The sequence below is a fragment of the Canis aureus genome, chromosome 17, assembly GCF_053574225.1.
Source record: "Canis aureus isolate CA01 chromosome 17, VMU_Caureus_v.1.0, whole genome shotgun sequence".
Taxonomy (NCBI): Eukaryota; Metazoa; Chordata; class Mammalia; order Carnivora; family Canidae; genus Canis; species Canis aureus.
The window spans coordinates 56,250,959-56,275,453 of record NC_135627.1 but is presented as its reverse complement, the minus strand read 5'-3'; the positions used below and the strand labels follow the sequence as shown (position 1 = coordinate 56,275,453).

Below are 24,495 nucleotides of genomic sequence, written 5' to 3'. Positions count from 1 at the left end.
TCTCCTACTATTTATAACAAAGCCGTATTTTTAGTGAAATTATTGCCATTTTTAAAATTTTTAAATGAAAAGTGAGAGGTTGGGCTATTATTATTTCTGTGTAACATGCAATGTTGTTTACCTGGTGAAAGTGTGATTACTTTCATCTTTTTGTATAGATGAAAAACATAGACTCTTGAGCCAGGTTGTACGACCTCAAGAGTCTCGTTCTCTCAGTCCATCACACCTTACAGAAGACAGGCAGGGTAGATGGAAAGAGGAAGATCGTAAACTAGAGAGAAAAGAGAGTTCAAGGCGATATGAAGAGCAAGAGCTCAAAGAGAAAATTTCTTCTGTAGATAAGCAAAGAGAACAGACAGAAATCATGGAAAGCTCAAGAACTCGTGCACAAGACATGCTAGGACACCACCTGTCCGATGATCGAGACACATCTGATCGAGCTCATGACGAGAACAAGAAAAAAGCAAAAATTCAAAAGAAACCTATTAAGAAAAAGAAAGAGGATGATGTTGGGATAGAGAGGGGTAACACAGAGACAACATCTGAAGATGGTCAAGTATTTTCACCCAAAAAGGGACAGAAGAAGAAAAGTATTGAAAAAAAACGTAAAAAATCCAAAGGCGATTCTGATCTTTCTGATGAAGAAGCAGCCCTGCAGAATAAAAAGAAGAGAGGTCCACGGACTCCCCCTATAACAACCAAAGAAGAACTAGTTGAAATTTCCAATGGTAAGAATGGCACGCTAGAGGATTCTCAGAAAAAAGAAGATACAGCATTCAGTGACTGGTCTGATGAGGATGTGCCTGACCGTGCAGAGGTGGTCGAACCAGAGCATGCTGCAATAGCCGCTACTCCTGGGAGGACTCCTTCTCCGTCTTCGCTTCCTCCTCCTCCTCCTCCTGCAGCTGCTGCTGCTAGTACAACTGGCCCTGCCCTTGCCACTTCTGCTGCCACCACCTTCAGCACATCTGCCACCACCAGTTCCTCCTCTGCTACTCCCACCAACACCACCAATGAAGACTCACACAGAAAATGCCATAGAACACGAGCGGAGAAAGTAGAGACACCTCACGTCACTATAGAAGATGCACCACATCGCAAGCCAGTGGATCAAAAGAGGAGTAGCAGCCTGGGGAGCAATCGGAGTAACCGTAGTCATACATCCGGTCGTCTGCGTTCCCCATCCAATGATTCTGCCCATCGAAGTGGAGATGACCAGAGTGGTCGAAAGAGAGTATTGCATAGTGGCTCAAGAGATAGAGAGAAAACAAAAAGTCTGGAAATCACAGGAGAGAGAAAATCTAGGATTGATCAGTTAAAGCGTGGCGAACCCAGTCGAAGTACTTCTTCAGGTAATAAAATTGAATTATCATCTAGCCAAGTGTTTCCTGTCTTAGTATATTTTATACAACTTTATATTTTATACAAATTAAAATTTTAAAGTAAATGCTAAGTTAGTTACAAAATACAATTACCTTAAAGTTTAAGGAGCTTAAACATTTAACCATGCCACCAAAGTGTTACCTGTTATGACATTAATACCAACGTTATAATAGAGATACATTGAGTAATGTCCATCAGTTTAATATCAGGATATTAGTAAGTATATCTTGGTGGATGGGCTTATGTATTCAATTCCCTTATTGATGCTTAAAATTTTAACCTTCCTACTCTTCTTCCTGCAGCTAGTGTTTTTTCTTTTGACCACAGAAAATAAGGTAGGGCAAAGGAAGAGATCAGAAAATGAAGTGATCAGTTCTATTGATGCTTACCTATTCTGTGTATGTATTTCTTGGAAGGTATTCTGTGGTATAGTGGAAATACACGTTTCCTTGTCTTTTACATATTTTAATTGAGAGAGGTCAGTTTTTCCTTAAAATGAGTTCCTTGAGGGCAGCCTGGGTGGCTCAGAGGTTTAGCACCACCTTCAGCCCAGGGCGTGATCCTGGAGTCCCGGGATCGAGTCCCATGTCGGGCTCCCTGCATGGAGCCTGCTTCTCCCTCTGCCTGTGTCTCTGCCTCTCTCTCTCTCTCTCTCTCTGTTTCTCTCATAAATAAATAAATAAAATGAGTTACTTGAATAATTGGGAATATAGAAACTTCAAATTGTAAGATTTTCTTTTTCTTACCTCCTATTGAAGTATAGTTGAAATATAGTGTTAACATTAGTTTCAGGTGTATAACACAATGAGTTGACTTATGCTATGTTCACCACAAGGGTAGCAACAATGAAGCATTTTGTTCTGCATCTTCTCATGTGTTAACTTGTCTGTTTATTTTAGATCGCCAGGACTCAAGGAGCCATAGCTCAAGAAGAAGTTCTCCTGAGTCGGATCGACAGGTCCATTCAAGATCCGGGTCATTTGATAGCAGAGATAGGCTTCAAGAACGTGACCGATATGAGCATGATAGAGAGCGGGACAGAGAGAGGAGAGATACAAGACAGAGAGAATGGGACCGAGATGCCGATAAAGATTGGCCACGGAACAGGGACCGAGATAGATTGCGGGAACGAGAGAGAGAACGAGACAAAAGGAGAGATTTGGACAGGGAAAGAGAGAGACTAATTTCTGATTCTGTGGAAAGAGACAGGGACAGAGACAGAGACAGAACTTTTGAGAGTTCTTCTCAAATAGAGTCTGTTAAACGCAGTGAAGCAAAACTGGAAAGTGAACATGAAAGAGACTTAGAAGGCACTTCTCGAGACTCTCTTGCTTTGGATAAAGAAAAAATGGATAAAGATCTAGGATCTGTACAGGGATTTGAAGATATAAGCAAAGCTGAGAGAACGGAGAGTGTGGAAGGTGAGTGCCATACATTTTTGTCTTAGCTTCATTCCTTTTCAAATTACATAGGAAAACAAAATATTTTCTTGTGAAGGTGTTCTACTGATAGGCATGAGGAAAAGCTCTATGGTATTTGAAAAATGTGTTCCCCTGATTGGTACTATCAAGTTAGACTTGGTTCAAATGAGCTAAATGAAATAAACACTTAAATGCAGTGTCTGTAGATGTTAAAAAGTAGTTATCACTTCCTTTTCTTGGAAATTAAGAAAAATCATATAAATGGAAGTTATTTCTTGGTTTAGAGATGGACTAAATAACTATTAGTGATCCTGTTTTCCAGGGCAGTTGAGAACAAATACATGAAACAGTACACACTCCCTAAAGCTGCGTTTCCGCTCTGGCCCACTCAGAGCCAGCCTCAGCTGTGGGGAACATCATTCTCCACCGCCTCACTCTTTCTTCACCCCCAGTCTGCTCTACAGACTGACTCATGCCTCTGAATTCTCTGAAGGCGCTGCACGCCAGCCGTCCTTGTACCCTGTCTTCCCATTGCCTGGTAGCTGTTTGCCCTTTTATCCTCTCTTACTCAAACGTCAACTCCCAGTCTGTACAGCATTGCCTCTGTGAAGCCTTCTCTGCTAACGGGACTGTTTCAGGTTGCCATAGCACCTCGTCTCTATAGCTTTTGCGGCATCCTCACACTGTATTACCTGGAGTTTTCTGTGGTTTTCTCCCCACGATGCTGTATTCCTTTGTTAGGGACCATAGCTTTTCACTTCTTTATCATCAAGACTATACCAAGGACACAGTAAATGGTTGATGAATGAAAATAGGTTCTCCCTCTGCACACATACCCTACATCTTATTTGTTGGCGAATTATAAGCTAGCTTAACAGTAATGGCTCCCCGGCTCTGGTACCAGCATTTATACCATTGTTCTGATATAACTTCTCCATTTCAAGTCTTCAAGAAACTTCTGGGATTACTTGTATATAAGTGGCAATATTTTACTATTCTTTTTATTTACCATATTACAACATTGGGCCCAGAGTAAAATTCACATTCTTTTGGCACTATAAACATCTTTGTCTGATTAGATATATTCCAATACACCATCTGTTTTATATATTTTTTTCTACTTGACAAACATTTCTCAGTGTTCTTCACATTACATTTTCATCTCAATTTTGGGTATAAATAGCCTCAAATCATGAGCCATGATACTAATGGAGGTACAACCTTGAGATATAATTGAATATAATTGAACTAATCATTATAATAGCTCTCTTGTGACTGGAGTCTGTGCCCTTCATCCTTAAAATATATTTTACTGGTCGTGATCACAGGATAACATAGCATAGAAATTTATAGGTGAATTATCTATGGTGAGATGAAAAATTTGATTTACCTAAAGTAGAAAAATGAGTTGGATAAACTTGAAAAAATAAAAATCCTATTATCTACGTTTATGCTTAGATGTATATTTATATAATGAAGGTATTAAAGTTGGTTACCTTAGAAGTGAATTGGTGGAGGTGTAAGATTATTACAGAATTTAATAGAATAGAAAATTATAGGATTACTAGAAACATCTCATAGTTTATTATGTTTTGTTTGCTGCAAATTTATACCTGTAAAGCAAAGTGTTGCATTTTGATAACTAGTGTGTGGATAACTGGTGATTAAAAATAATAAATTAAAAAAAATAAAAATAAATAAATTTATGGGACACCTGGGTGGCTTAGCAGTTGAGCGTCTGCCTTTGGCCCAGGGCGTGATCCCAGAGTCCCAGGATCGAGTCCCTCATCAGGCTCCCTGCATGGAGCCTGCTTCTCCCTCTGCCTGTGTGTCTGCCTCTCTCTCTCTGCCTGTCATGAATAAATAAATAATATCTTTTAAAAAAATAATAATAAATTTAGGATAATTTTCAATGCACAACTAACTCACCAGGTGACAAAGCTTATCCTTAGGTGGTAGTTGAGAAAAATTGATAAAAATAAATAAAATGTGCTTGTGGTACCAACAAAATGTTTTTAAATTATATTACAACATTCTTTTTAAAATTATGTTGGGATAGGGAAGATGAACCAGGAGATGGGCTGAGGATTAATGGCACTTTTATGTCACTGCTGTAAAGCTCTTCATATCATGAGCTAAATGTTATGAACTAAGATTTAAGTTTCAAGTAAATATTAATAAGTTTGCAAGCCTTCTAAGTTAATGAACTTATTTAGGTAAAGAAATAACTGCATCCTTTTGAAGTCAGTAAATCTGGATTTACTTGAAGTTTTATTATAAAAAATTAACACATAAGCAACATTTAATAAGTTATTGGTACCTTTTGTCATATTTTAATTGTAATCTTACAACTTGTTTTGATATTGCTATTTATACTGTGTTCTTGCCATTAAAATTGTTTTAAGTTTTCTCTTGGAATTGTCAAGTATTTTGAATAATTAAGAAATTTAGTTTTCTAAGGAAAAAAATACTTTTAAGATATTTTTAGTGTTTCCTTTTTGGTTTCACTTAGTTGTCCCTTAGATGTACTCTTTGACATGAAATTAATTTTTCCAAAGCAGGAGATGACGAATCCAAATTAGATGATGCACATTCATTAGGATCTGGTGCTGGAGAAGGATATGAGCCAATTAGTGATGATGAACTAGATGAAATTCTAGCAGGTGATGCTGAAAAGAGGGAAGACCAACAGGATGAGGAGAAGATGCCAGGTAATCATTTACAAGAGTGGCTGAACATAAAAATTATCTGATTTATGATATGAAGGTATTTTTTGTTTCCTTTCAAGCTGTTCAAGTTAATGAAAGGCAGTTAGAATTCTTCCCTTTGTGTTTCATCTAAGACTGAAAGGCCAATAAAATGAAAATTACAGTCTATATGCTCTGCTCATTTTTAAGTAGACATTGCCCATAAATTGGAAAGAGTCTCGTTTAAAATAGCAAAATTCTAAGATTTCCATTCTGCAGGTTAAGATTCATATTATATGACCTGGAATCTAACCAAATACTGATTGCCTAGCAAGGTTCTAGATAGTAGCTATATGGTTCAGAGCCTCAAAATTGTTGTGAAAGCCAATTTTTGAAACAGTCATTTAAAATTTATAATCAATGAAATTATATTTAAACAGTATATACTTCTATCAGTTTTCTGAATTCAGTAATATTTTCCCTTATAGTATACTTTATGCATTGCTAGAGCTTATTCTAGTGACCACCATGAAGCAGCATCCCATCAGTGTTGCTGTTGAATCATCCCAATTAGTCTAATTGTTACAACTTTTTAAAAATCATTGTGAAGGTCTTTGCTTTATATGGGCATGTAAAATATTAAAATTTAATTGACTTAATTTGTTTATAAATTTCATAATTTTTTCTAATGTAGAAGGTATGTATGATTATCATTTTTATTATATGCCATTAAGTTCTTCTAAGTAGAACATTACTTTCATTTTTTTGTTTCTGTTAGTGAATGGATTGTTTGTTCTCAGTATTAAATAGCCACTGCCTGAGTTATTTGTAGGAATACATTTGGGTTTTTGTTTGCTTAACTGTTTTCCTTTGGTGAGGTATATTGTAAAGGTCCATAGATTCTAAACGTTAGCCTTTATCTCAAAGCTTTCATTTTAAGAATAGGGTATTTTTGGTTCAAAACACTTGTTATTTAACTTGAAATTTAATGATTTCTATATTTTGCAGTTTGTTTCTCTAAAGATAACAAGAATGCTATTTCTTGGTGTTTTAAAAAAAAAAATCCTGTTCTTAACTTTTTACAGATCCATTAGATGTGATAGATGTGGATTGGTCTGGTCTTATGCCAAAGCATCCAAAAGAACCACGAGAACCTGGGGCTGCACTGTTAAAATTCACACCTGGAGCTGTTATGCTAAGAGTTGGGATTTCTAAAAAGTTGGCAGGTTCTGAACTCTTTACCAAAGTCAAAGAAACATGTCAGAGACTTTTAGAAAAACCCAAAGGTAATTCTATTCTACTTTGTACAGTGTCTGCTATAACTATTAATTTAGATGCCTTTGGAAAGGGTGATGTTCTTTTCTCAGGCAGCATTCACAGTAAGGAACTTTTTTCTTTCTTCCTTTCTTTTTTTTTTTTTAAGGACTCACTTATATTCTTTAAATCTTTGAAATTTTAAAAAGGAATTTTGACCATGAAAATTAAGGTCCACAGAAAAGTGGATGAAAATACCACAAATGATTTTTTTTTTTTTTAATGATAGTCACAGAGAGAGAGAGAGGCAGAGACACAGGCAGAGGGAGAAGCAGGCTCCATGCACCGGGAGCCCGATGTGGGATTCGATCCCGGGTCTCCAGGATCGCGCCCTGGGCCAAAGGCAGGCGCCAAACCGCTGCGCCACCCAGGGATCCCTGATCTTTCTTACCATAATTACTTTTTACAAGTAAGTTCAAATGTCAGAGCCCTCAGTGGTATTCCCTAAACCAAACAGAGCCTAGAGGAGTGGACTAGATATTTTTTTATATCTAAGAGAATTGAGCGTCTTGGCAACCCTTTCCCCCTGGGAAATGAGGAGTTCTACCCAAACGCAAATGTGTAGGTTGAACCTTTAACAAAGGGATAAAAACTTAGAAGTTGATGTCTAGGCCAGATAGTCTGGATTCCTCAATAGGCACACCACTTCTTAGCTATTATTTAATCTCTGCGTTAGTGTCACCATTTAAGCTGGGGATAATTATTATTGACCATCAACTTCGTAAGACCTTTAGGAGGAGCAAATGAGGTAAAATACTTAAAATTCCTGACATGTAGTGACAATAAATATTTTCACATTGATTTTAGACTTTATGGCAAAACTTTTCTATAATTTTTTCTGTTTTCTAGAATATTCTTTTATTTATGCATTTTTTTTCTGTTCATCTGGTTCCTACTTTATTAATGGGAGGGAGATGATTAGATCATAAAAGAAAGAAACCATAAAAGCAACAACATTTAATTTTATATCATGTTTGTGAGAATAAAAAAGTTTAGTTAAGAAAATTAAGCTTTTCACTAATATAAAATTGAAAAAAAATGTTGAGCATTGGTTTTAACGTGTCCCAATAAACATAAAATGTATGTGCATGAAACGTATATAAATTATAATTGTGAATGTGTATTCACTTGACAAATGACCAATCTCTTGGGTTCCTGCTTCACTCTTCCTTGTTTGGTTGGCTTGTGACCTTAAGCAAATAAATCCTGTAAGTATAAAATGATGGAACAAAAGCCCTAAGGTCTTTCCCACCTTTGAAACTGTTTGCCCCTACGATTTTGCTAACCAATAGAAATGCAGTTTGGCCCTAACTTGATGACATACATTGTAAAGAAGGGTTGCTGCTTACCAATCAGATCTCTCCTATTTTTTGCTATGATAGCTTTATTAGAGAATGAGAGAACTGATACATGATGCTAAATATAAGTTTCCTAAGGAATAGGACTTAGTTTACTGCTGTATCCATTGTCTGATGATGTTAGACATTCTTAATAATTATGCTATTGCCACAACAGTACCCAACACACAGAGGTTCAATAAGTATTTGTAAAATAAAGTACTGATTTTTTCTATCCCATGATATCCTATTTCAGTGTCCCAATACTGAAGAAAGAATATCACTAGCCCCATATGTAATTTGTTTTTAAAGATTTTATTTACTTATTCATGAGAGATACACAGAGAGGCAGAGGGAGAAGCAGGCTCCCTGCAGGAAGCCTGATGCAAGACTCAATCCTGGGACCCTGGGATCACGACCTGAGCCAAAGGCAAACGTTCAACCACTGAGCCACCCAGGTATCCCTGCCCATACGTAATTGTTTTAAAATTCTAAGGTTGAAAACCAAAAACTTTATATACTGAAATTTAAATTGTTTTCTGTGTGTAGAGTGATAGATTAAAAACAACTACAGGGGCGCCTGGCTGGCCCAGTTGGTAGAGCCTGCAGCTCTTGATCTCAGGGTCATGTGTTCGAGCCCCGTGTTGGGTAAAGAGTTTACGTTGCAGAAAAAGTACAAATAAAACAGGCTCTTGAATAATTTGATGGTAGTCATTTCAAAACCACAAAGATACTAGAAGTTTAACCATGTCTTACTTTCTAAGGACATGTGCAAGTATGTGTTTTGTATTCTGTTGTAAAAGCAGAAAATACCACAAATGATCTTTCTTACCATAATTACTTTTTTACAAGTAAGTTCAAATGTCAGAGCCCTCAGTGGTGTTCCCTAAACCAAACAGAGCCTAGAGGAGTGGACTAGGCTTAATCCTTAATGATAAGGATTCCAATAAAAAGAAATTTATCATAATGACCAATTGCAAGGAAGAATGTGGGCTCAGTGCATATTCCTTTTGTATTTGTATCTATAGTGGAATGGTAGTTAATGTTTTAGGGGATTTTAGGATTTTTTGTGACTGTGTCATTGATTGGCTCAAACACAGTTATGTATTAATCACCTGAGGAACTGCCTTTGTTCCTAATGTTGTGTGCTGGTCCAACTGTGGACGTTCTGTAGATACGGTGGTAGGACCCTGGCACTGTATTTCAGAAAGCTCCTCAGATGATTCTGATAAACACCGACATTTGCAAACTGGTTCTGAGTTTTTTCTTTACGTTTGTTTATACTCGTCTTATATTCTGTACCTGTTGACAGGTATGTAAACCTATTGACCAGATACATTACATGAGACTAGTTTCTTGTTAATTATCTAATCTCGCTATACTTTGCAGCTCAGGAGATGAAAGTGAAATGTGCAGTTCCATTCATCCTCAAATGCGTCTGTTTTGTTTTTACTAGGTGTTACTTATTGTTTTCTTTTGTGGACTCTAACAGTGGCTTGTTTGATCATGTCATTCAGGCAGTTATCTGGTACCTTGGTACTTCTGGCTAGCTTGTAGAATGCTAGCTTTGAAATTACTATTCTGTTATATATATATCTGGATTACTGACTGGCCTTATTCTTTTCTTTTGACTGTTCTTTGTCTATTTTAACCTAACCTCTTTATTTTCCATTACACTTTGTAAAACTAAAAGAATTAAGGAGAGATTTAAGTGTTTTCTATCTTTGCATGTTATGACTTAAAACTAAGTGATTTTAATTTAATACATTGTTTTTATAGTGACCAAGTCTAGAATAAAATCTGCAGGTTGTCTAACACCTAATCACTTTCCTGATTTTTTTTTTAGAGGTCACAAAATGTAGTTGTATTACTGCATTTGAATCTTGCTATAATAAAGTCCTAAAACCTATTCTAGAACTTTACATAATAGTTGATGGTAAGCAACATACTGAATTTGACTTCACTGATTCTAACTTGAACATTTCTTCCCAGTCATGAACAGGCACCAAAGTCTAAATTCTTTTTCCCTAGGCTGCTTGTGTTACATCTTCAAGTGGGTGTCTGAATATTTACTTTTGTTTGAGACTAGCAACATAACTACATGTTCAAGATCTTTCAGAGAATAGGTCTTTTAAATTTTTGCATGGAAGTATGATTAGCACTAAGTGTTATTGTTATGTTAGTTTCAGGTGTACAGCGTAGCGATTCAGCAACTCTGTCATGCTCTGTTCACCACCAATGTGACTGCCCTCTGTCACCATATGCTATTACAATACTATTCACTATATTCTCTGTGCCATACGTTTTATCCCTGTAGTTTATTCATTCCATAACTGGAAGCCTGTACCTCCCACCACCCTTCACACATTTTGCTCATCGCCCACCCTTTTCTTCTCTGGCAACGATCAGTTTGTTCCATATATGAATTTGTCTATAGCTTTGTAGTGTATCTCGATATCTGGGATTGTGATCTCTCCAGCATTGTTCTTTTTGCACCAAGATAGCTTTGGCTATTTGGGCTCCTGTATGGTTCCATACAGACTTTAGGATTATTTGTTCTAGTTTTGTGAACATTATTGGTATTTTGATAGCAATTGCATTGAATATGTAGATTGCTTTGGTAGCATAGATAATAGTTTTCAGAGTATGGCCTCTCACCTCCTTGGTTAAATTTATTCCTATTCTTTTTTGGTGCAATTTTAAGTAGAATTATCTTAATTTCTTGTCTGCTACTTTGTTATTAGTGTATAGAAACGCAGCTGATTTCTGGATATTAATTTTGTATCCTGCAACTTTACTGAAATCATTTGTTACCTCTAGTAGTTTTCTGGTAGAGTCTTTAGGGATTTCTGGGCTAGGACTTCTAGTACTATGCTGAATAAAAGTGGCAAGAATGGACATCCTTGTCCTGTTCCTGATCTTAGAGGGAAAGCTCTCAGGTTTTCACCATTGAGTATGAAGTTAGCTATAGGCTTGTCATATATGGCCTTTTTAATGTTGTATGTTCCCACTAAACCCACTTTGTGGGGAGTTTTTATCATGAATAGATGTTGAATTTTGTCAGATGCTATTTCTTCACTAATGAGGTAGGATTTTTATCGTTTTGTTACTGAACCATCCTTGCATCCCCAGAATAAATCCCACTTGATCGTGGTGAATGATCCTTTTAATGTATTGTTGAATGTGATTTCTTAATATTTTGTTAAGGACCTTTACATCTGAGTTCATCAAAAATATTGGCCTGTGGTTTTCTTGTTTTGTGGTATCTTTGGTTTTGGTATCAAGGTAATGCTGGCCTCACACAATGTGTTTGGAAGTTTTCTCTCCTATTTTGGGGGGAATAGTTTGAGGTGAATAGGTATTAGTAGCTTTTCTTTAAGTGTTTGATAGAATGCACCCGCGAATCCATCTGGTTCTGGACTTGACTTGGGAGCTCTTGATTACCAATTCAGTTTTGTTAGTAGCAGTCGGTCTCTTCAGATTCTATTTTTTTTTTTATTCAGTTTTGACAGACTATATGTTTCTAGGAATTTATCCACTTCCATTCTGTCCAGTGGCATACAGTTTTTCATAGTACTCTCTTATCCTGTATATTTCTCTGATGTTGGTTGTTTCTTCTCTCTCATTTCTATTTATTTGTGTCTTTTTTTTTTTTCTTGAGTAGTCTCAATAAAGATTTATCTTTTTTCTCTCTTCTTGGAGAACCACCTCTTGGTTTCATTGGCTTTTTTTTTCTTTACTTTTTTATTCTCTGTTATTTCTTTTTGCTCTGGTCTTTATTATTTCTTTCCTTCTACTCACTGTGAGATCTCTTATTTTTCTAGTTCCTTTAAGTCTAAGGTTAGATTGAGATTTTTCTTCTTGAAGCCTGTATTGCTATAAGTTTCTCTCTGAAAACTGCTTTTGCTGTGTCCCCAAGATATTGGACTATTGTGTTTTTATTTTCATTTGTCTCCGTGTAGTTTTTTGTTTTCCTCTTTCATTCTTTGTTGACCCATTGGTTGGTTTTAGTGGCATGTGGTTTTTTTCTTATAATTTCTAGTTTTATACTGTTGCAGTCTGAAAAGATGCAGGATATGATTTCAGTCCTCTTAAATTTATTTGTTTTGTGGCCTAACATAAGTATATTGCCTTTAATATAAAATAACTTTAACCAGTGTTATGGGAACTTTGATAGACTATGTGGACTACTTAAATGGCCAGTAATTCTTTGCTATTTTAGGAAAACTTAATGCCTGTTTGTTTTTATTGAAAGATGCAGAGAGTCTTTTTGAACATGAATTGGGGGCTCTCAACATGGCTGCATTACTACGAAAAGAAGAGCGAGCAAGTCTTCTTAGTAATCTTGGACCATGTTGTAAAGCATTATGCTTCAGACGAGATTCAGCAATCCGGAAGCAGCTTGTTAAAAATGAGAAGGTACTGTTGTTTCCTTGAGAAAGTATGCAAAGTATTGAATAGTATGAATGGCTTTTTTTTTTTTTTTTTCATTTGATTGCTTTAAGGTGAGATTAACGTCCATTATCTGCTTTTATGAATTTGCTTTCTTAGTTTTGTACACATGTAAGAGGAAAAATTGTACTTACAAATAATTTTCATTTTACTTTAATAGTATTGATGAACATTTGTGAATGGCAGTTTGTTATTCAAAATTAGATGAAAGAGTTTATTCTTTCTGTGAAATATTTTCATTTGTGAAAAGTTACTGTTTCTAAGTTTTATTATCTAAACAAGATGGGAAATTTTCCAGACACAGAACAGTGAGGATATTTATAAGAAATAGTGTTTATGAAAATGTACCAAGTCAGAAGAAAGGGAAATAAATACAAATGATTATATTTAACCATTTACTTAAATGGAATTGAAACAGAAGAGAAATAGAAATTTAGAGTTGGGAGAGATCTGATCATGAGAAATTTTGAAAATGTCTTAACTGTAAAAAAGCCTAAGAGAGTTGGTTTTAAAAGGTTAGAGAAACATTCATTAGCTTTTTACCTAGGGACATTTAAAGAAACCCTGCTAACAGAAAGTGTACTTCATTAAAGAAAAATACACGAAAAACCAAGGAATGAACTCAACTCCAGAGATTAACATGGAAACAGATATATAAGGCATACGAGGCTTTTAGTTCTCCCTGATTAAAGGCCTGGCTCAGAACTACTTTTGACAGAGTTGCTACAGTCATTCTTTGCATTCCCATTTCATATACTACTTCGTTCCCTTCATTCTATTGCTTAGGTACCCATTTCTCCTTGCAGCTTTTCTCCGTTGGAAATTTTTCTAAGATAATTAAATCCCAGTTAGCCCTAATAATCTTGTATGTAATGTATCACCTTCTGTTTTGTGTATCTAGAATGGTACTACTTCCATCGTCAGTATTGAGTTTGAAAAATAATCCATCACATCATTTTCTGTTGGCTTAAGTAGGGGACTTCAGTTGAGAAAGGCTGCAGGTTTTGCAGTCTCACCAGAATCCTGCCCCCTTTTTGTAAGAAATATTTTGTAACATTATCTAGTTCCTCTTCTAATATGCCATAATGCCTCTCAAAAATTGTGACAATCAAAAATACCCTTGTAAAACTCTCCTTGAGAACCTTGTAACCCTTCAGTACAGGGCACAGACCATTAACTAGCATGTGACACGTTATAAAAAGTTATAGTGGCACAGTATAAATGTCCTAAATGATCCATCTAAAGAAAGCAAACTGAAGAAAAATTTCAGATGCTAGAGAATCTCATGAAAAATGCTAAGAAAAATGAACAAAAACCTTTAAAATAAAAGTACAGAATAGGACCATTCATTGAAGAACGTGGTACTTACTGGATGATGAGGGAAAAAAAAAAAGAAAGCCATTAAACTCATATATAGGCATTGCCTTTATTTAAAGAATTAATTTTAAAATAAATAGATTATACTATGATATATCAGAAGAGATAGATGAAGGATACCAAGAGAACATTTAGCTGCTTTAAATGAGTTTAACTCTGATTTGGTATTACAGTATTGAAAATGTATACAGAACCTGTTGCAAGCTGAAGGAAAGAAATAATACCAACAATAATAGGAAAATAGAAGTAGTAAAAACCAAAATTTGACTCTGAAGAGATGAAAAAAATTGATAGTCCCCTACAAATCCTACAGATATTAAAAGGATACTATAAACCACTCTATGCATTATTAAGTTTGACAATTTAGAAGAAATGGATCAATTGCTCTGCAAGTCACAAAGCACAAAACTTCCTCAAGAAGTAATAGATAACATGAATAGTCCTATGTCTGTTTCATTGGGTTTTGTTTTTATTGGAAGAGAAGTCTCTTCACTGTCAGATGGTTTCACTGGCAAAATCTACCAAACATTTAAGTTAGAAGTAACACCAGTTCTACATAATTGAAGAAAATTGAAGAGACAGCATTACTCCCCACCTCATTGTATGATGCTAGCAGTACTCAAATGTCAAAACCAGATAAGGACATCACAAGAAAACTACAGATCATGATCATGAATGTAGACATAAAAAATCCTCAAAATTCAGGCATCGGGCAGCCTGGGTGGTTCAGTGGTTTAGTGCGGTCTTTGGCCCACGGCGTGATCCTGGAGTCCCGGGATCAAGTCCCATGTCAGGCTCCCTGCATGGAGCCTGCTTCTGTCTCTACCTGTATCTCTGCCTCTCTCTGTCTCTGATGAATAAATAAAATCTTTAAAAAAAATCTTACCACTTAAAAAAAAAAAATTCAGGTATCAAATCCAGCAATATGTAGAAAAGACTATACCATTACAAGTAGCATTTATCCTCAGAATGAAAGGCTGGTTTAATATTCTAAAAATCATTCAGTGTAATCCCCATAGGAACAGACCAAAAAGAAAATACCTAATCATATCAATTGATTTAGAAAAATCATTTGATAAAGCTCAGCATTCCTTTATAATAAGAATTCTTAGCAAGCTGGAATTAGAGTCTTTACTTTTTAGGAGGCATCTACAGCTAACATCATACTTAATATAAAAGTTTGAAAGATTTCCTGGAGAGAACAGGAAGAGGCATGATGCCCAGTCTCAACCACCCTACCCTGCATTTTACTGGAAATTCTAGCCAGTTCAGTAAGAAAAGGAAAGAAAAGGTGTACAGATTGGAAAGGAAAAAGTAAAACTATATTTGTTCACAGACAACATGATTGACTAAAGTTTTAAGGAATTTACCAGAAATACTCTTAAAACAGTCTGTAGAAGCACCTGGAAATTGAAATGAAGGGGAGAAATACGTTTTACAGTGGCTTCCCAAAAAAGAAGTACTTATGTATAAATCTAACAAAACATGCACTGAAACACTGATTTTTAAAAAATCAAGGAGGACCTAAATAATGGAGAGAGACATCACATTCATGGGTTAAAAGACTCAATATAGTTAAGATTAGGATTCTCTCCACATGGATCTACAGAGTTAACACAATGCATCAAAATCCCAGCAGGGTTTTTGGTTGGTTGGTTTTGTAGTTACAAACTGATTCTAAAGTCTATATGGAAGGTCAAAGCAACTAGAACATACAGAATAATTTTTTTTTAAAAGATGCATAAAGTTGAAGGACTCACAGTACCCAGTTTCAAGACTTACTATAAAGCCACAGTACTCAAGATAATGTACTTGCATCAGGGATGAGACACTTAGATTAATGGAACAGTCCAGAAATAAACCCACACAAATATGACTAGTCACCTGTGTGTGTGTGTGTATGGGGGGGGGGGGCTGAAAAACTTTTAATTAAACTTTTTATTCTGAGATACTTGATCTTCAAAATTTTAAACTTCTATAAAAGCGAATGAGAATGAAAAGACTAGTATACTGGGAGAAAATATTTAGACATCACTTTTTGTAAAAAGGACTTGTATCTAGAATATATTAATTCTGAAAAATTAACAGTGAGAATCCAATTTTTTTAATGGGCAAGACTTGAATGGACAGTTCACCAAAGAGGATCTATAGATGGCTAATAACATAAAAAAATGTTTTAACAATATTTAGCCACTAGAGAATGCAGATTAAAACTTAAGTGAGATACCTTTGTGAATCTATTACAATAACTAAAAACCAAACAACAACAAACCTCGGGGTGAGAAGGCAAAATGGTACAGCCACTTTGGAAAACAGTTTGGTTGTTGTAAAGTATATACTTACTATATGACCCAGTAATCCCATTGCTAGGTATTTACCTTAGAAAAATGAAAACCTATGTTCATGTAAAAACCTGTCCAGGGGCAGCCCGGGTGGCTCAGCGGTTTAGCGCCGCCTTCAGCCCAGGGCGTGATCCTGGAGACTCGGGATCGAGGCCCACGTCGGGCTCCCTGCATGGAGCCTGCTTCTCTCTCTGTCTCTCATGAATAAATTGAAATCTTTAAAAAAAAAAAAAAAAAGTCTACAAAAGCTTATAGCAGGTCTGTTCATAATCCAAACACTAAAAACCACCCCAGTGTTCTTTACATAGCTAATTGCTAAACTGGCGAACACCCATATAACGACGGATTACTAATTTATAATAAAAAATAACCAAACTGTCGGTACTGTCAGCGACATGGATTAATCTCAAAAGCATTGTGTGGAGTGAATTTAGAAAAGTCTCTAAAGCTTATATACCGTAGGATTCCATTTATTTGATGTTCTGGAAAAGGCAAAACGATTAAAGAGACCCTGTCATTGGTTGCCAGAGGTTAGAGCTGGGGAGAAGGTGTTACGTGAAGCAGCACATACGTCTAAACTCAGAACAACACGTGAGCAATCAATTTACTGTATGACAACATACATTTTTTAATAGAGATATGATCAGGGACCCACTGCTCCTTTAAGGATCCCGGAAAGAAGACAAACGGCAGGGTGCTCGACATAGAACCCACCTTATTTCAAAATTTATGAACACACTTGGAGAACACTAAGCAAAACTTTCGGACAATCTCCAAAAATGCGAATGTAGCTTTAAGTTAGAGTAACAGAAATAACACATTTTAGCCGAAGGGAGGCTGTAGGGTCCCAGTACACCGCACCGATGGGCAGGCCCTTCTGGAGGACGTGTCCGCTTCCGTAGCCCTCATTTTCTGGGACAGTAACAGACTGGAAAGGAAGGTGAGTGTTCAGGGCTGCTCCTCAGAGGCCTGAGAGGTGGTCATGGGAGAGGAAGGTTGAAGCAGTGCGCGGCTAGTCCGTAGAAGAGACTTGACTTCAGCGAGCTCAGGAGCGTGCGGTGATGGTTTGTTCTGTCATTGGAGAGAACACTAGTTGGCTGACGGCAGGGACTGCCAAAGAGACCTGCTTTAAGCAGGGGACACCTTCTAAAGATTGCTCTTGTTTCTAAGGTTCGTTGAGTCTGAAAAACATTTCTTAAATTTGTTTTTAAATAGAAGTTAAAGAGAAGTTACCTTGCCTGTCTGTCCTACTGTCAACCAGTAACATACGTCTTTTACGTTTTGTTTTTGTTTTCTTCAAATCAGGGCACCGTAAAACAAGCTTATACGAATGCCCCAGTGGTGGACAACGAGTTGCTGCGATTGAGTCTTCGGTTATTTAAGAAGAAGACTACTTGTCACGCCCCAGGGCACGAGAAGGCTGATGATAATAAGCTCCCACAGCCCAGTGTCCAGCAGGAACTGTGTGTGTCTTAGGACCGGAGTCCAGTGACATTTTTGGTTCTGTGTTCCTTCAGAGTTACATACTCTTTTTTTCAGAGTTCTTTGGTTTTGATGGCAAACATCATTCATGACAAAGAAAAGATTTATCAGCCGTGGTAAAAGGGTGAAGAACAACTTTGATATGAAGTTTAAAGACACTAGTTTTGGCTAACTTACGATTTTACATAAATTTTTACACAGTACTTGATATTCATGTGAAATAATGTGAAAACATCTAGATTCAGCAGTTTATCTTTTGTTAAAACTGAAGACTTTGGAAAACAGTTGCAACTGCTCTTGCAACCTACGAATATTTTTTATGAAATGGAGCCACTGATAGGTTTTGGATCATCCCAGCAGAAACTGATTTTATTCAGAAACCATGTGTTCGCAGAATGAATACACACACTACAGCTTTGTGCTGTACGGAACTCTTGAAAGTGGATGCTGGTCCTGCATGCTGTCTGTGTTCGTGGGCAGACCTCCAGTAGGAGGGAGCCAAAGTCATTTTCTGCTTTTCTAAAGTTCTAAAAAAAAAAAAATTACTAATGGATCTTTGTTTTTTTAAAAATATATGTGTATTGTTACAATGTATATTGGACGTATTTGGATTCCATATGGTTTTGTTTGTTACCAGAGACTGTCTACTGTTTTTATTTTTAATAAATGTACCTTTCCTTTCCTTGTTCTAGATTCACTTTGCTCTTCATTGATCTTATTCCTGATGTTCTGAAACATTTGTCATCAACATTATGTTTCATACTTCAAATATTATACTGCTCGATAATGCAATAGGAGTTGAGGATATATTTTAAATACAGCTCAGTAATACTTGAAACAAACCGGGAGTTAACAAACCTTTGTCATCTGAGCTTTAAAATCCATAACCGTCATATTTTTCAGAGCTATAACCTTTGATTACATTGAACTGTCTAGCTTATAAAATGTAAAATGAAATTTTTTTTTTTAATTACGGTATTTGTTTTATTCTGTGAGTATATATGTAACTCATAAGTGGACTTTTAGAAGGATTTAAAATGGACTCCAGGCTGCAGAATTTGTGGACAGACAGCGGTAATAATAAAGGAAACCAATCAAAATTAATTTTTTCCCCCATTGGCTCTCTCAGGTTTTGTTAAAACTGTAATCCTGTGTTACCTGTGTCAGTAGTTTTATATCCTCTAAAGGTAACAGTGTTACTGCTGTAAAATTTCTGCTCAAGAAACATTCACTGTATATGTAATTTATATCCGATAACTGACCCAGCACAGGAAATGGTCACATTTTCAAATGACTTTGAAAGCATGTATGATATGAGACAATGGCAAGCAGGGGTGGGGAGTGTAACCAGATTTTCCTGGTGTCTGTTTCTTTTTCCAATTGGTAGATATTTTAAATAATAAAAAAAAAAGTCTTTAACGACCCTGAAGAATAAATATCCTTTTAAAAACTACTTCCTAATCACGCTAGATAATATTCACTGCAGCACAAGCATTTAAAGTCTTAGAACTTCTAATCCTATTTCCCAGAATTGTGGAACAAAAATAATGGTTTTTCCTGTGTTGTCAGCTGACCTTAGGAATCTTTCACAAGATGTGTATTTACAGATTGAAAACGATGTACTTAAATTTGCCATATAGTCAAATTTGTTGCCTTTTCAGGTTTGAGTTTCTTTTTTGTTACGTCATCGTGAAAGAAGAGCTATGGGGAGCTAATCCTCTGAACACTGAGTCACAATATTCAGATATTCAGAGCTTAATGTTCCCAGTAGGAACATAGTGTTGTCAGGTTTCCTATTTTTTTTAATCCAAACATTCTATGTATTGCTAATCATAGACCCTTAAAATTCATTAAAGCAAATCTTAGTGAGTTTTCCATAAAAGCTCTCAGGCCATAATTAAAGTCTCAATGAAATCAATATTCCTGAAAACATCTGCTAGTCTAGAAGTTATTTGCTAGTACAGTTGAAGGTGTGTTGCCTCATAACTGACGGATCAAGTTTGTCCATTTCCCGTAACTGCACAACTGGACTCCAGCTGCTGGTAATAAAAGGGTTGGCAAGAATATGCAATCCCAAATAAATGCGTGTTTACATGGACCACTGAGTCACTTGTTGGATTTGTTTGGCAGCTGTCCTCACCATTTGGTTTGTATTAACCGACAATAGATAACTTTTTTATTTTACAAAAATTAGGGTATAGTTACATAACTTGGAACTTGATCTGCTGAAAAATCTAATGTGTCGCTTCTCTTGATCCTGTTCTGTAACTGCAGGCTCTCTTCCTCATCCTGCCCTGTGGCCACAATAGGATTCTGTGACTTGACTTCATTAACTTGAAGTTTTGTGCCATTAGCAGAATATCCCACATTATGTGTTACTGTTCACTTGGGTAAAAATTAGGGTTTATGTTATGTGTATGGTCAGTGATGCTTTCGAGTCTCAGAAGAGCCAGCAGCTGAGCCTCAACGCATTTTAAAAGATACGTGGTTTCCACTTCAAGATGGTAATAAAAGGCAGATCCTGAACTCAACCTCCTCCCACAGACACACCAAATCTGCAGCTACATACAGAACAATTTTTCTCTGAAAAACAAAAACAAAAATGCTGAGTGACTCCTACACATTGGGCAAAGACAAAAACCCACAACAAAGCAAGTGGGCTGAAATAAACCGCATCCTCGGGACAGAGACCCACGGTCAGGAGGGAACTCCCAACCCTGAGCCTCTCCCTGAGTTGTGAAGAATTTGAATCTCACGCCTTGACTTTTAAGAGCTGCACCTGAGAGACAAGGCCCCACTTTGTCTAGCTTTGAAAGGCAGTGGGGCTTCCATCCAAGAGGCCCCCCGTAGGGTTCAGATGGACTCCCCCGTCCCAGGGCCCACTATAGAGGCAGCGTCTGAAGCATGTCCAGACTTTAAGAACTGTAAGCCTCTTTTGCATAAGGTATGGGCCTAATTTAAAGTCTGTCTCGGGGCCTATGAAACACCAACCACGCAGCCCGGTGGGCACCATCTCTAGGAGTTCCTCTGCCTCGTCCCAGCTCACTGGTATCTCCTAGGAAGGAATTTGTACACTGGTCTGGCACCCCAACTTTCATGGCTGCTGCTCAGGAGACACTTCTTCATTGCTTGGCTCTGGTGGCCAGTGGGGTTTATTGTGGGTCCTACAGGGTTGTTAGAGATCCTACAATCAGTTACTAACTGGCTACCACTCTCAGGGCTCAGCACTGAGGCTCAGTCTTTCCGTGAGAGTGGCCCATGAGCTTATCTTGATAGCTGTGGCCTAAGGGACAGGATTCTAACTAAACAAATTTGCATTTAGGGGTCAACTGTAATCCTTTGCAGAGACCTAGACAGGGGTGTTCGGGGAACAGTTCTGACTCTTCCACTGCTGCGCTCCAGACGCTCCAAACAGATCTCCCAGAGAGTGCCCTGTACATATGTCTGGTGGCCTGGTTTTTGTGGTGCGACCCAGGGAAGCCCCTCGATTGCCTGGCTTCGATGGCCGTGGGACTTGCATTCCTGGGTCCTACAGGGCTACAGCAAATGGAGAAGTTGATCTTGGTTGGCTACTCACCGCCCCCCTCCCCTGCCCCCCAGCACAAAGCAGAGAGATAGCAGTCTGAAACACATGCCAAGTTCAGGCTTACTTGCTTGTCTTGGAGCTTCAGCCCAAGGGACAGGCTTCTGGTTTGGTGCATATCTAGGGGCCTAGTTAGGCACTCTCTGGGCATGGAGGCCACCTGTGGTTGTCACTTGTGCACTCCGCCTTTCCCTCGTGCCACATTGTGAATATGTCTGAAAAAGAAGCTTGTGTGCATATCTGGTGCCCTGGTTTTTGTGACTGTTGCCCAAAGGACATCCATTTAGAGCCTTGTTTTGGTGGCGATGAGGCTTGTGTTTACAGGTTCAACAAGACTATAGCAAAGAAACAGTTTTTTTCTGGCTATCACCTCAGGGGTCAGTGCAGAGGGAGTAGACAGAAAGCCTCATCTCCCAGTCTTCTACAGAAAAAGGTATGTTTACATATATTAAGAACCAGACCTGGGGGATCCCTGGGTGGCGCAGCGGTTTAGCGCCTGCCTTTGGCCCAGGGCGCGATCCTGGAGACCCAGGATCGAATCCCACGTCGGGCTCCCGGTGCATGGAGCCTGCTTCTCCCTCTGCCTGTGTCTCTGCCTCTGTGTGTGTGTGTGTGTGTGTGTGTGTGTGTGTGTGTGTGTGTGAGACTATCATGAATAAAAATAAAAATAAAAAAGAACCAGACCTGGTTCCCAATCAGCCTACCAAATAAGTGTCGCCAAGATCCCACTTGGGACACTGACAGGCCTTGGAATACCCTCAACTACTGGGAACCACTAAAAGTAGACTGCTTAGAAATTCACAAAGAGAAAATCAAGCTACAGTGGGATCAAACGGCAGGTTTCATCCACACAAGACCGGTCCTTCAAGATTAGGAGGGGTGACCTTTACAGAGAGTTGAGGAAAATGAAGGAGCAGAAGAATATGTTCCCAGTGAAACAAGTAAACCCTCAGGAAGAGAACTTAAGGAAATGGAGATCAGTGCTTTCCCTGATGTAGAGTTCCAAATAATGGCAAACAGATACTCACTGAGCTCAGAAGAAGAATGGACAAAAAATTAAAAATTGCAACAAGGAGATAGAAAATATAAGAAAGTAGCAAACAGAAGTCACAGAGCAATAACTGAACTAAAAAAAATACAATAGTGGGGTTCAACAGCAGACTAGATGGAGAAGAAAGGATCAAAGTCAGGGCAGTAAAACTCACCCAATAAGAGTAGCAAAAAGAAACAAGAATGAGAAAGAGTTAAGATAGCTTTAGGGATCCCTGGGTGGCGCAGCGGTTTAGCGCCTGCCTTTGGCCCAGGGCGCGATCCTGGAGACCCAGGATCGAGTCCCACGTCAGGCTCCCTGCATGGAGCCTGCTTCTCCCTCTGCCTGTGTCTCTGCCTCTCTCTCTCTCTCTCTCTGTGACTATCATAAAAAAATAAAAAAAAATAAAAAAAAAAAAAGATAGCTTTAGGGACTCCTGGAACAACATGAAACAAACCAAGATTCCTATTATAGAGGTCCCAGAGAAGAAAGAGGTGGAAAACTTTAACAAAGTGATGGCTGAAAATTTTCCTAATCTGGGGAAGGAAATGGACATCCAGATTCAGATCCCAGAGAGTTCCTAAAAGGAACCCAAAGAGACTCACACTGACACATTATAATTAAAGTGCCAAAAGTTAAAGACAAGGAAAAATTCCTAGAAGAGGCAAGAAAAACCATGTATAAGAACCCACATAAGTCTGTCAGCAAATTTTTCAGCAGGAATTTTGCAGGCCAGAAGGGATTGACACAATATATTCAAAGTATTAGGGAGAAAATTTTTAAAAAGTCAACCAAGAATATCCAACAGGGGCTTCTGGCCCAACACAGTGACATAGGACAACCTTGAACTCACCAAATTACACCTATTTAAAGAGCAATTGCCCCTAAAGACCAGAGGGCCAACTGAACAGCTTCTGCACAACAAAAGAGGGAATGGAGAAAAAGGGCAGCAAGAGAAATGGGGATGGGGTACTGAAGGGAAACCCTACCCCCAGTGCTGCAAACTGTAGCAGGGAGGGAAAGTCCTGAAGGATGGGAACAGATTCCTCTGTCCTTGGGCAAGAAAAAAAGTCATGGTTTTTTTGGTTTTTTTTTTTTTTTTTTTTCTTGTTTTTGTTTTTTAAATTTTGTTTATTTATTCATGAGAGACACAGAAACACAGGCAGAGGGAGAAGCAGGCTCCCTGCAGGGAGCCTGATGTGGGACTCAATCCTGAGACTCCAGGATCAGGCCCTGGGCCAAAGGAAGGTGCTCAACTGCTGGGCCACCCAGGTGTCCCAACCTTTTTATGGTTTTAAAAAGCAACTAGCATTTAAAGAGTCAGCCCTAGAATGCCACCAAATGGTGAGGGAGCTGCTAGAAATCTCTCTGGGTGGGAGGGCCGACAGACATCATCTATGCTCTCCCTCCACCTCAAAAGCACAGAGCATTGTACAGTCTACATGCCCTAAACAGCCTGCCTCCTCAGGGAGCCCCAGGCCCTTAGCTCATGACAGCCTCAGCCATCCCACCAAGGCAGCTGTGGGGTACACTTGGGGACACCCCTGATTGGTGCTCACTCTAGCTCCAGCCTTTGTGCCAAGGTGACACTGTGCAAAGCATCCTGAAATACTCCAGGCCCACACCACTTCACTTTCAGGCGGCTTGCTAGGGCACCTCTTGTGCAGAGTGCTCCAAAACCTCCCTGCTGACCTCTGTTTTGGAACCAGCTACCCTGCCAGGGTGCCCCTTGCCGAGGGTCCTGAGAACCCCGGGCCCATGCCTGTGTCCGCTTCAGCCTGCAAGAGCACCCCCTACATGGAAACCCCCCCACCTGTACCAGCCTCTGCTCCAGTCAAATGGCCAGGGCACCCACTGCCTGAGCACCCCAGGACACTTCAGCTTGCACCAAATTCACCTTCGGCTACACCACCAGGTTACCCTCACTCTGGGGAGTCCTGGGACAATCTGGCTTGCAGCCATTTCAGCTTCAGCTATCCTGCCAGGGCACCCAGTGCACGAAGAGCCCCAATCCACAACACCCACCGCTCCAACCAGCCAGCACAAGTTACCAAGCACACGAGGATGCCCATAAGCAAGACCATTCC

General features: G+C 38.4%; 1 protein-coding gene across 6 annotated transcripts in view; it reads left to right on the top strand.

The window, feature by feature from the left end:
* Positions 1-18,761, top strand: part of ZC3H13 (zinc finger CCCH-type containing 13) — a 91,519-nt gene extending 72,758 nt beyond the window's left edge. For 4 of the 6 annotated variants that reach the window (XM_077855666.1, XM_077855668.1, XM_077855665.1 and 1 more), the window contains 6 exons: positions 159-1,352; positions 2,283-2,804; positions 5,363-5,515; positions 6,577-6,777; positions 12,398-12,561; positions 17,619-18,761. In XM_077855666.1, coding sequence (XP_077711792.1) covers positions 159-1,352; positions 2,283-2,804; positions 5,363-5,515; positions 6,577-6,777; positions 12,398-12,561; positions 17,619-17,789 — 2,405 coding nt within the window. In that variant the 3' untranslated portion in view covers positions 17,790-18,761. The remainder of the gene's footprint in view (positions 1-158; positions 1,353-2,282; positions 2,805-5,362; positions 5,516-6,576; positions 6,778-12,397; positions 12,562-17,618) is intronic. The other 2 variants (XM_077855670.1, XM_077855667.1) reach the window with 1 other exon arrangement.
* Positions 18,762-24,495: the final 5,734 nt, after the last annotated feature.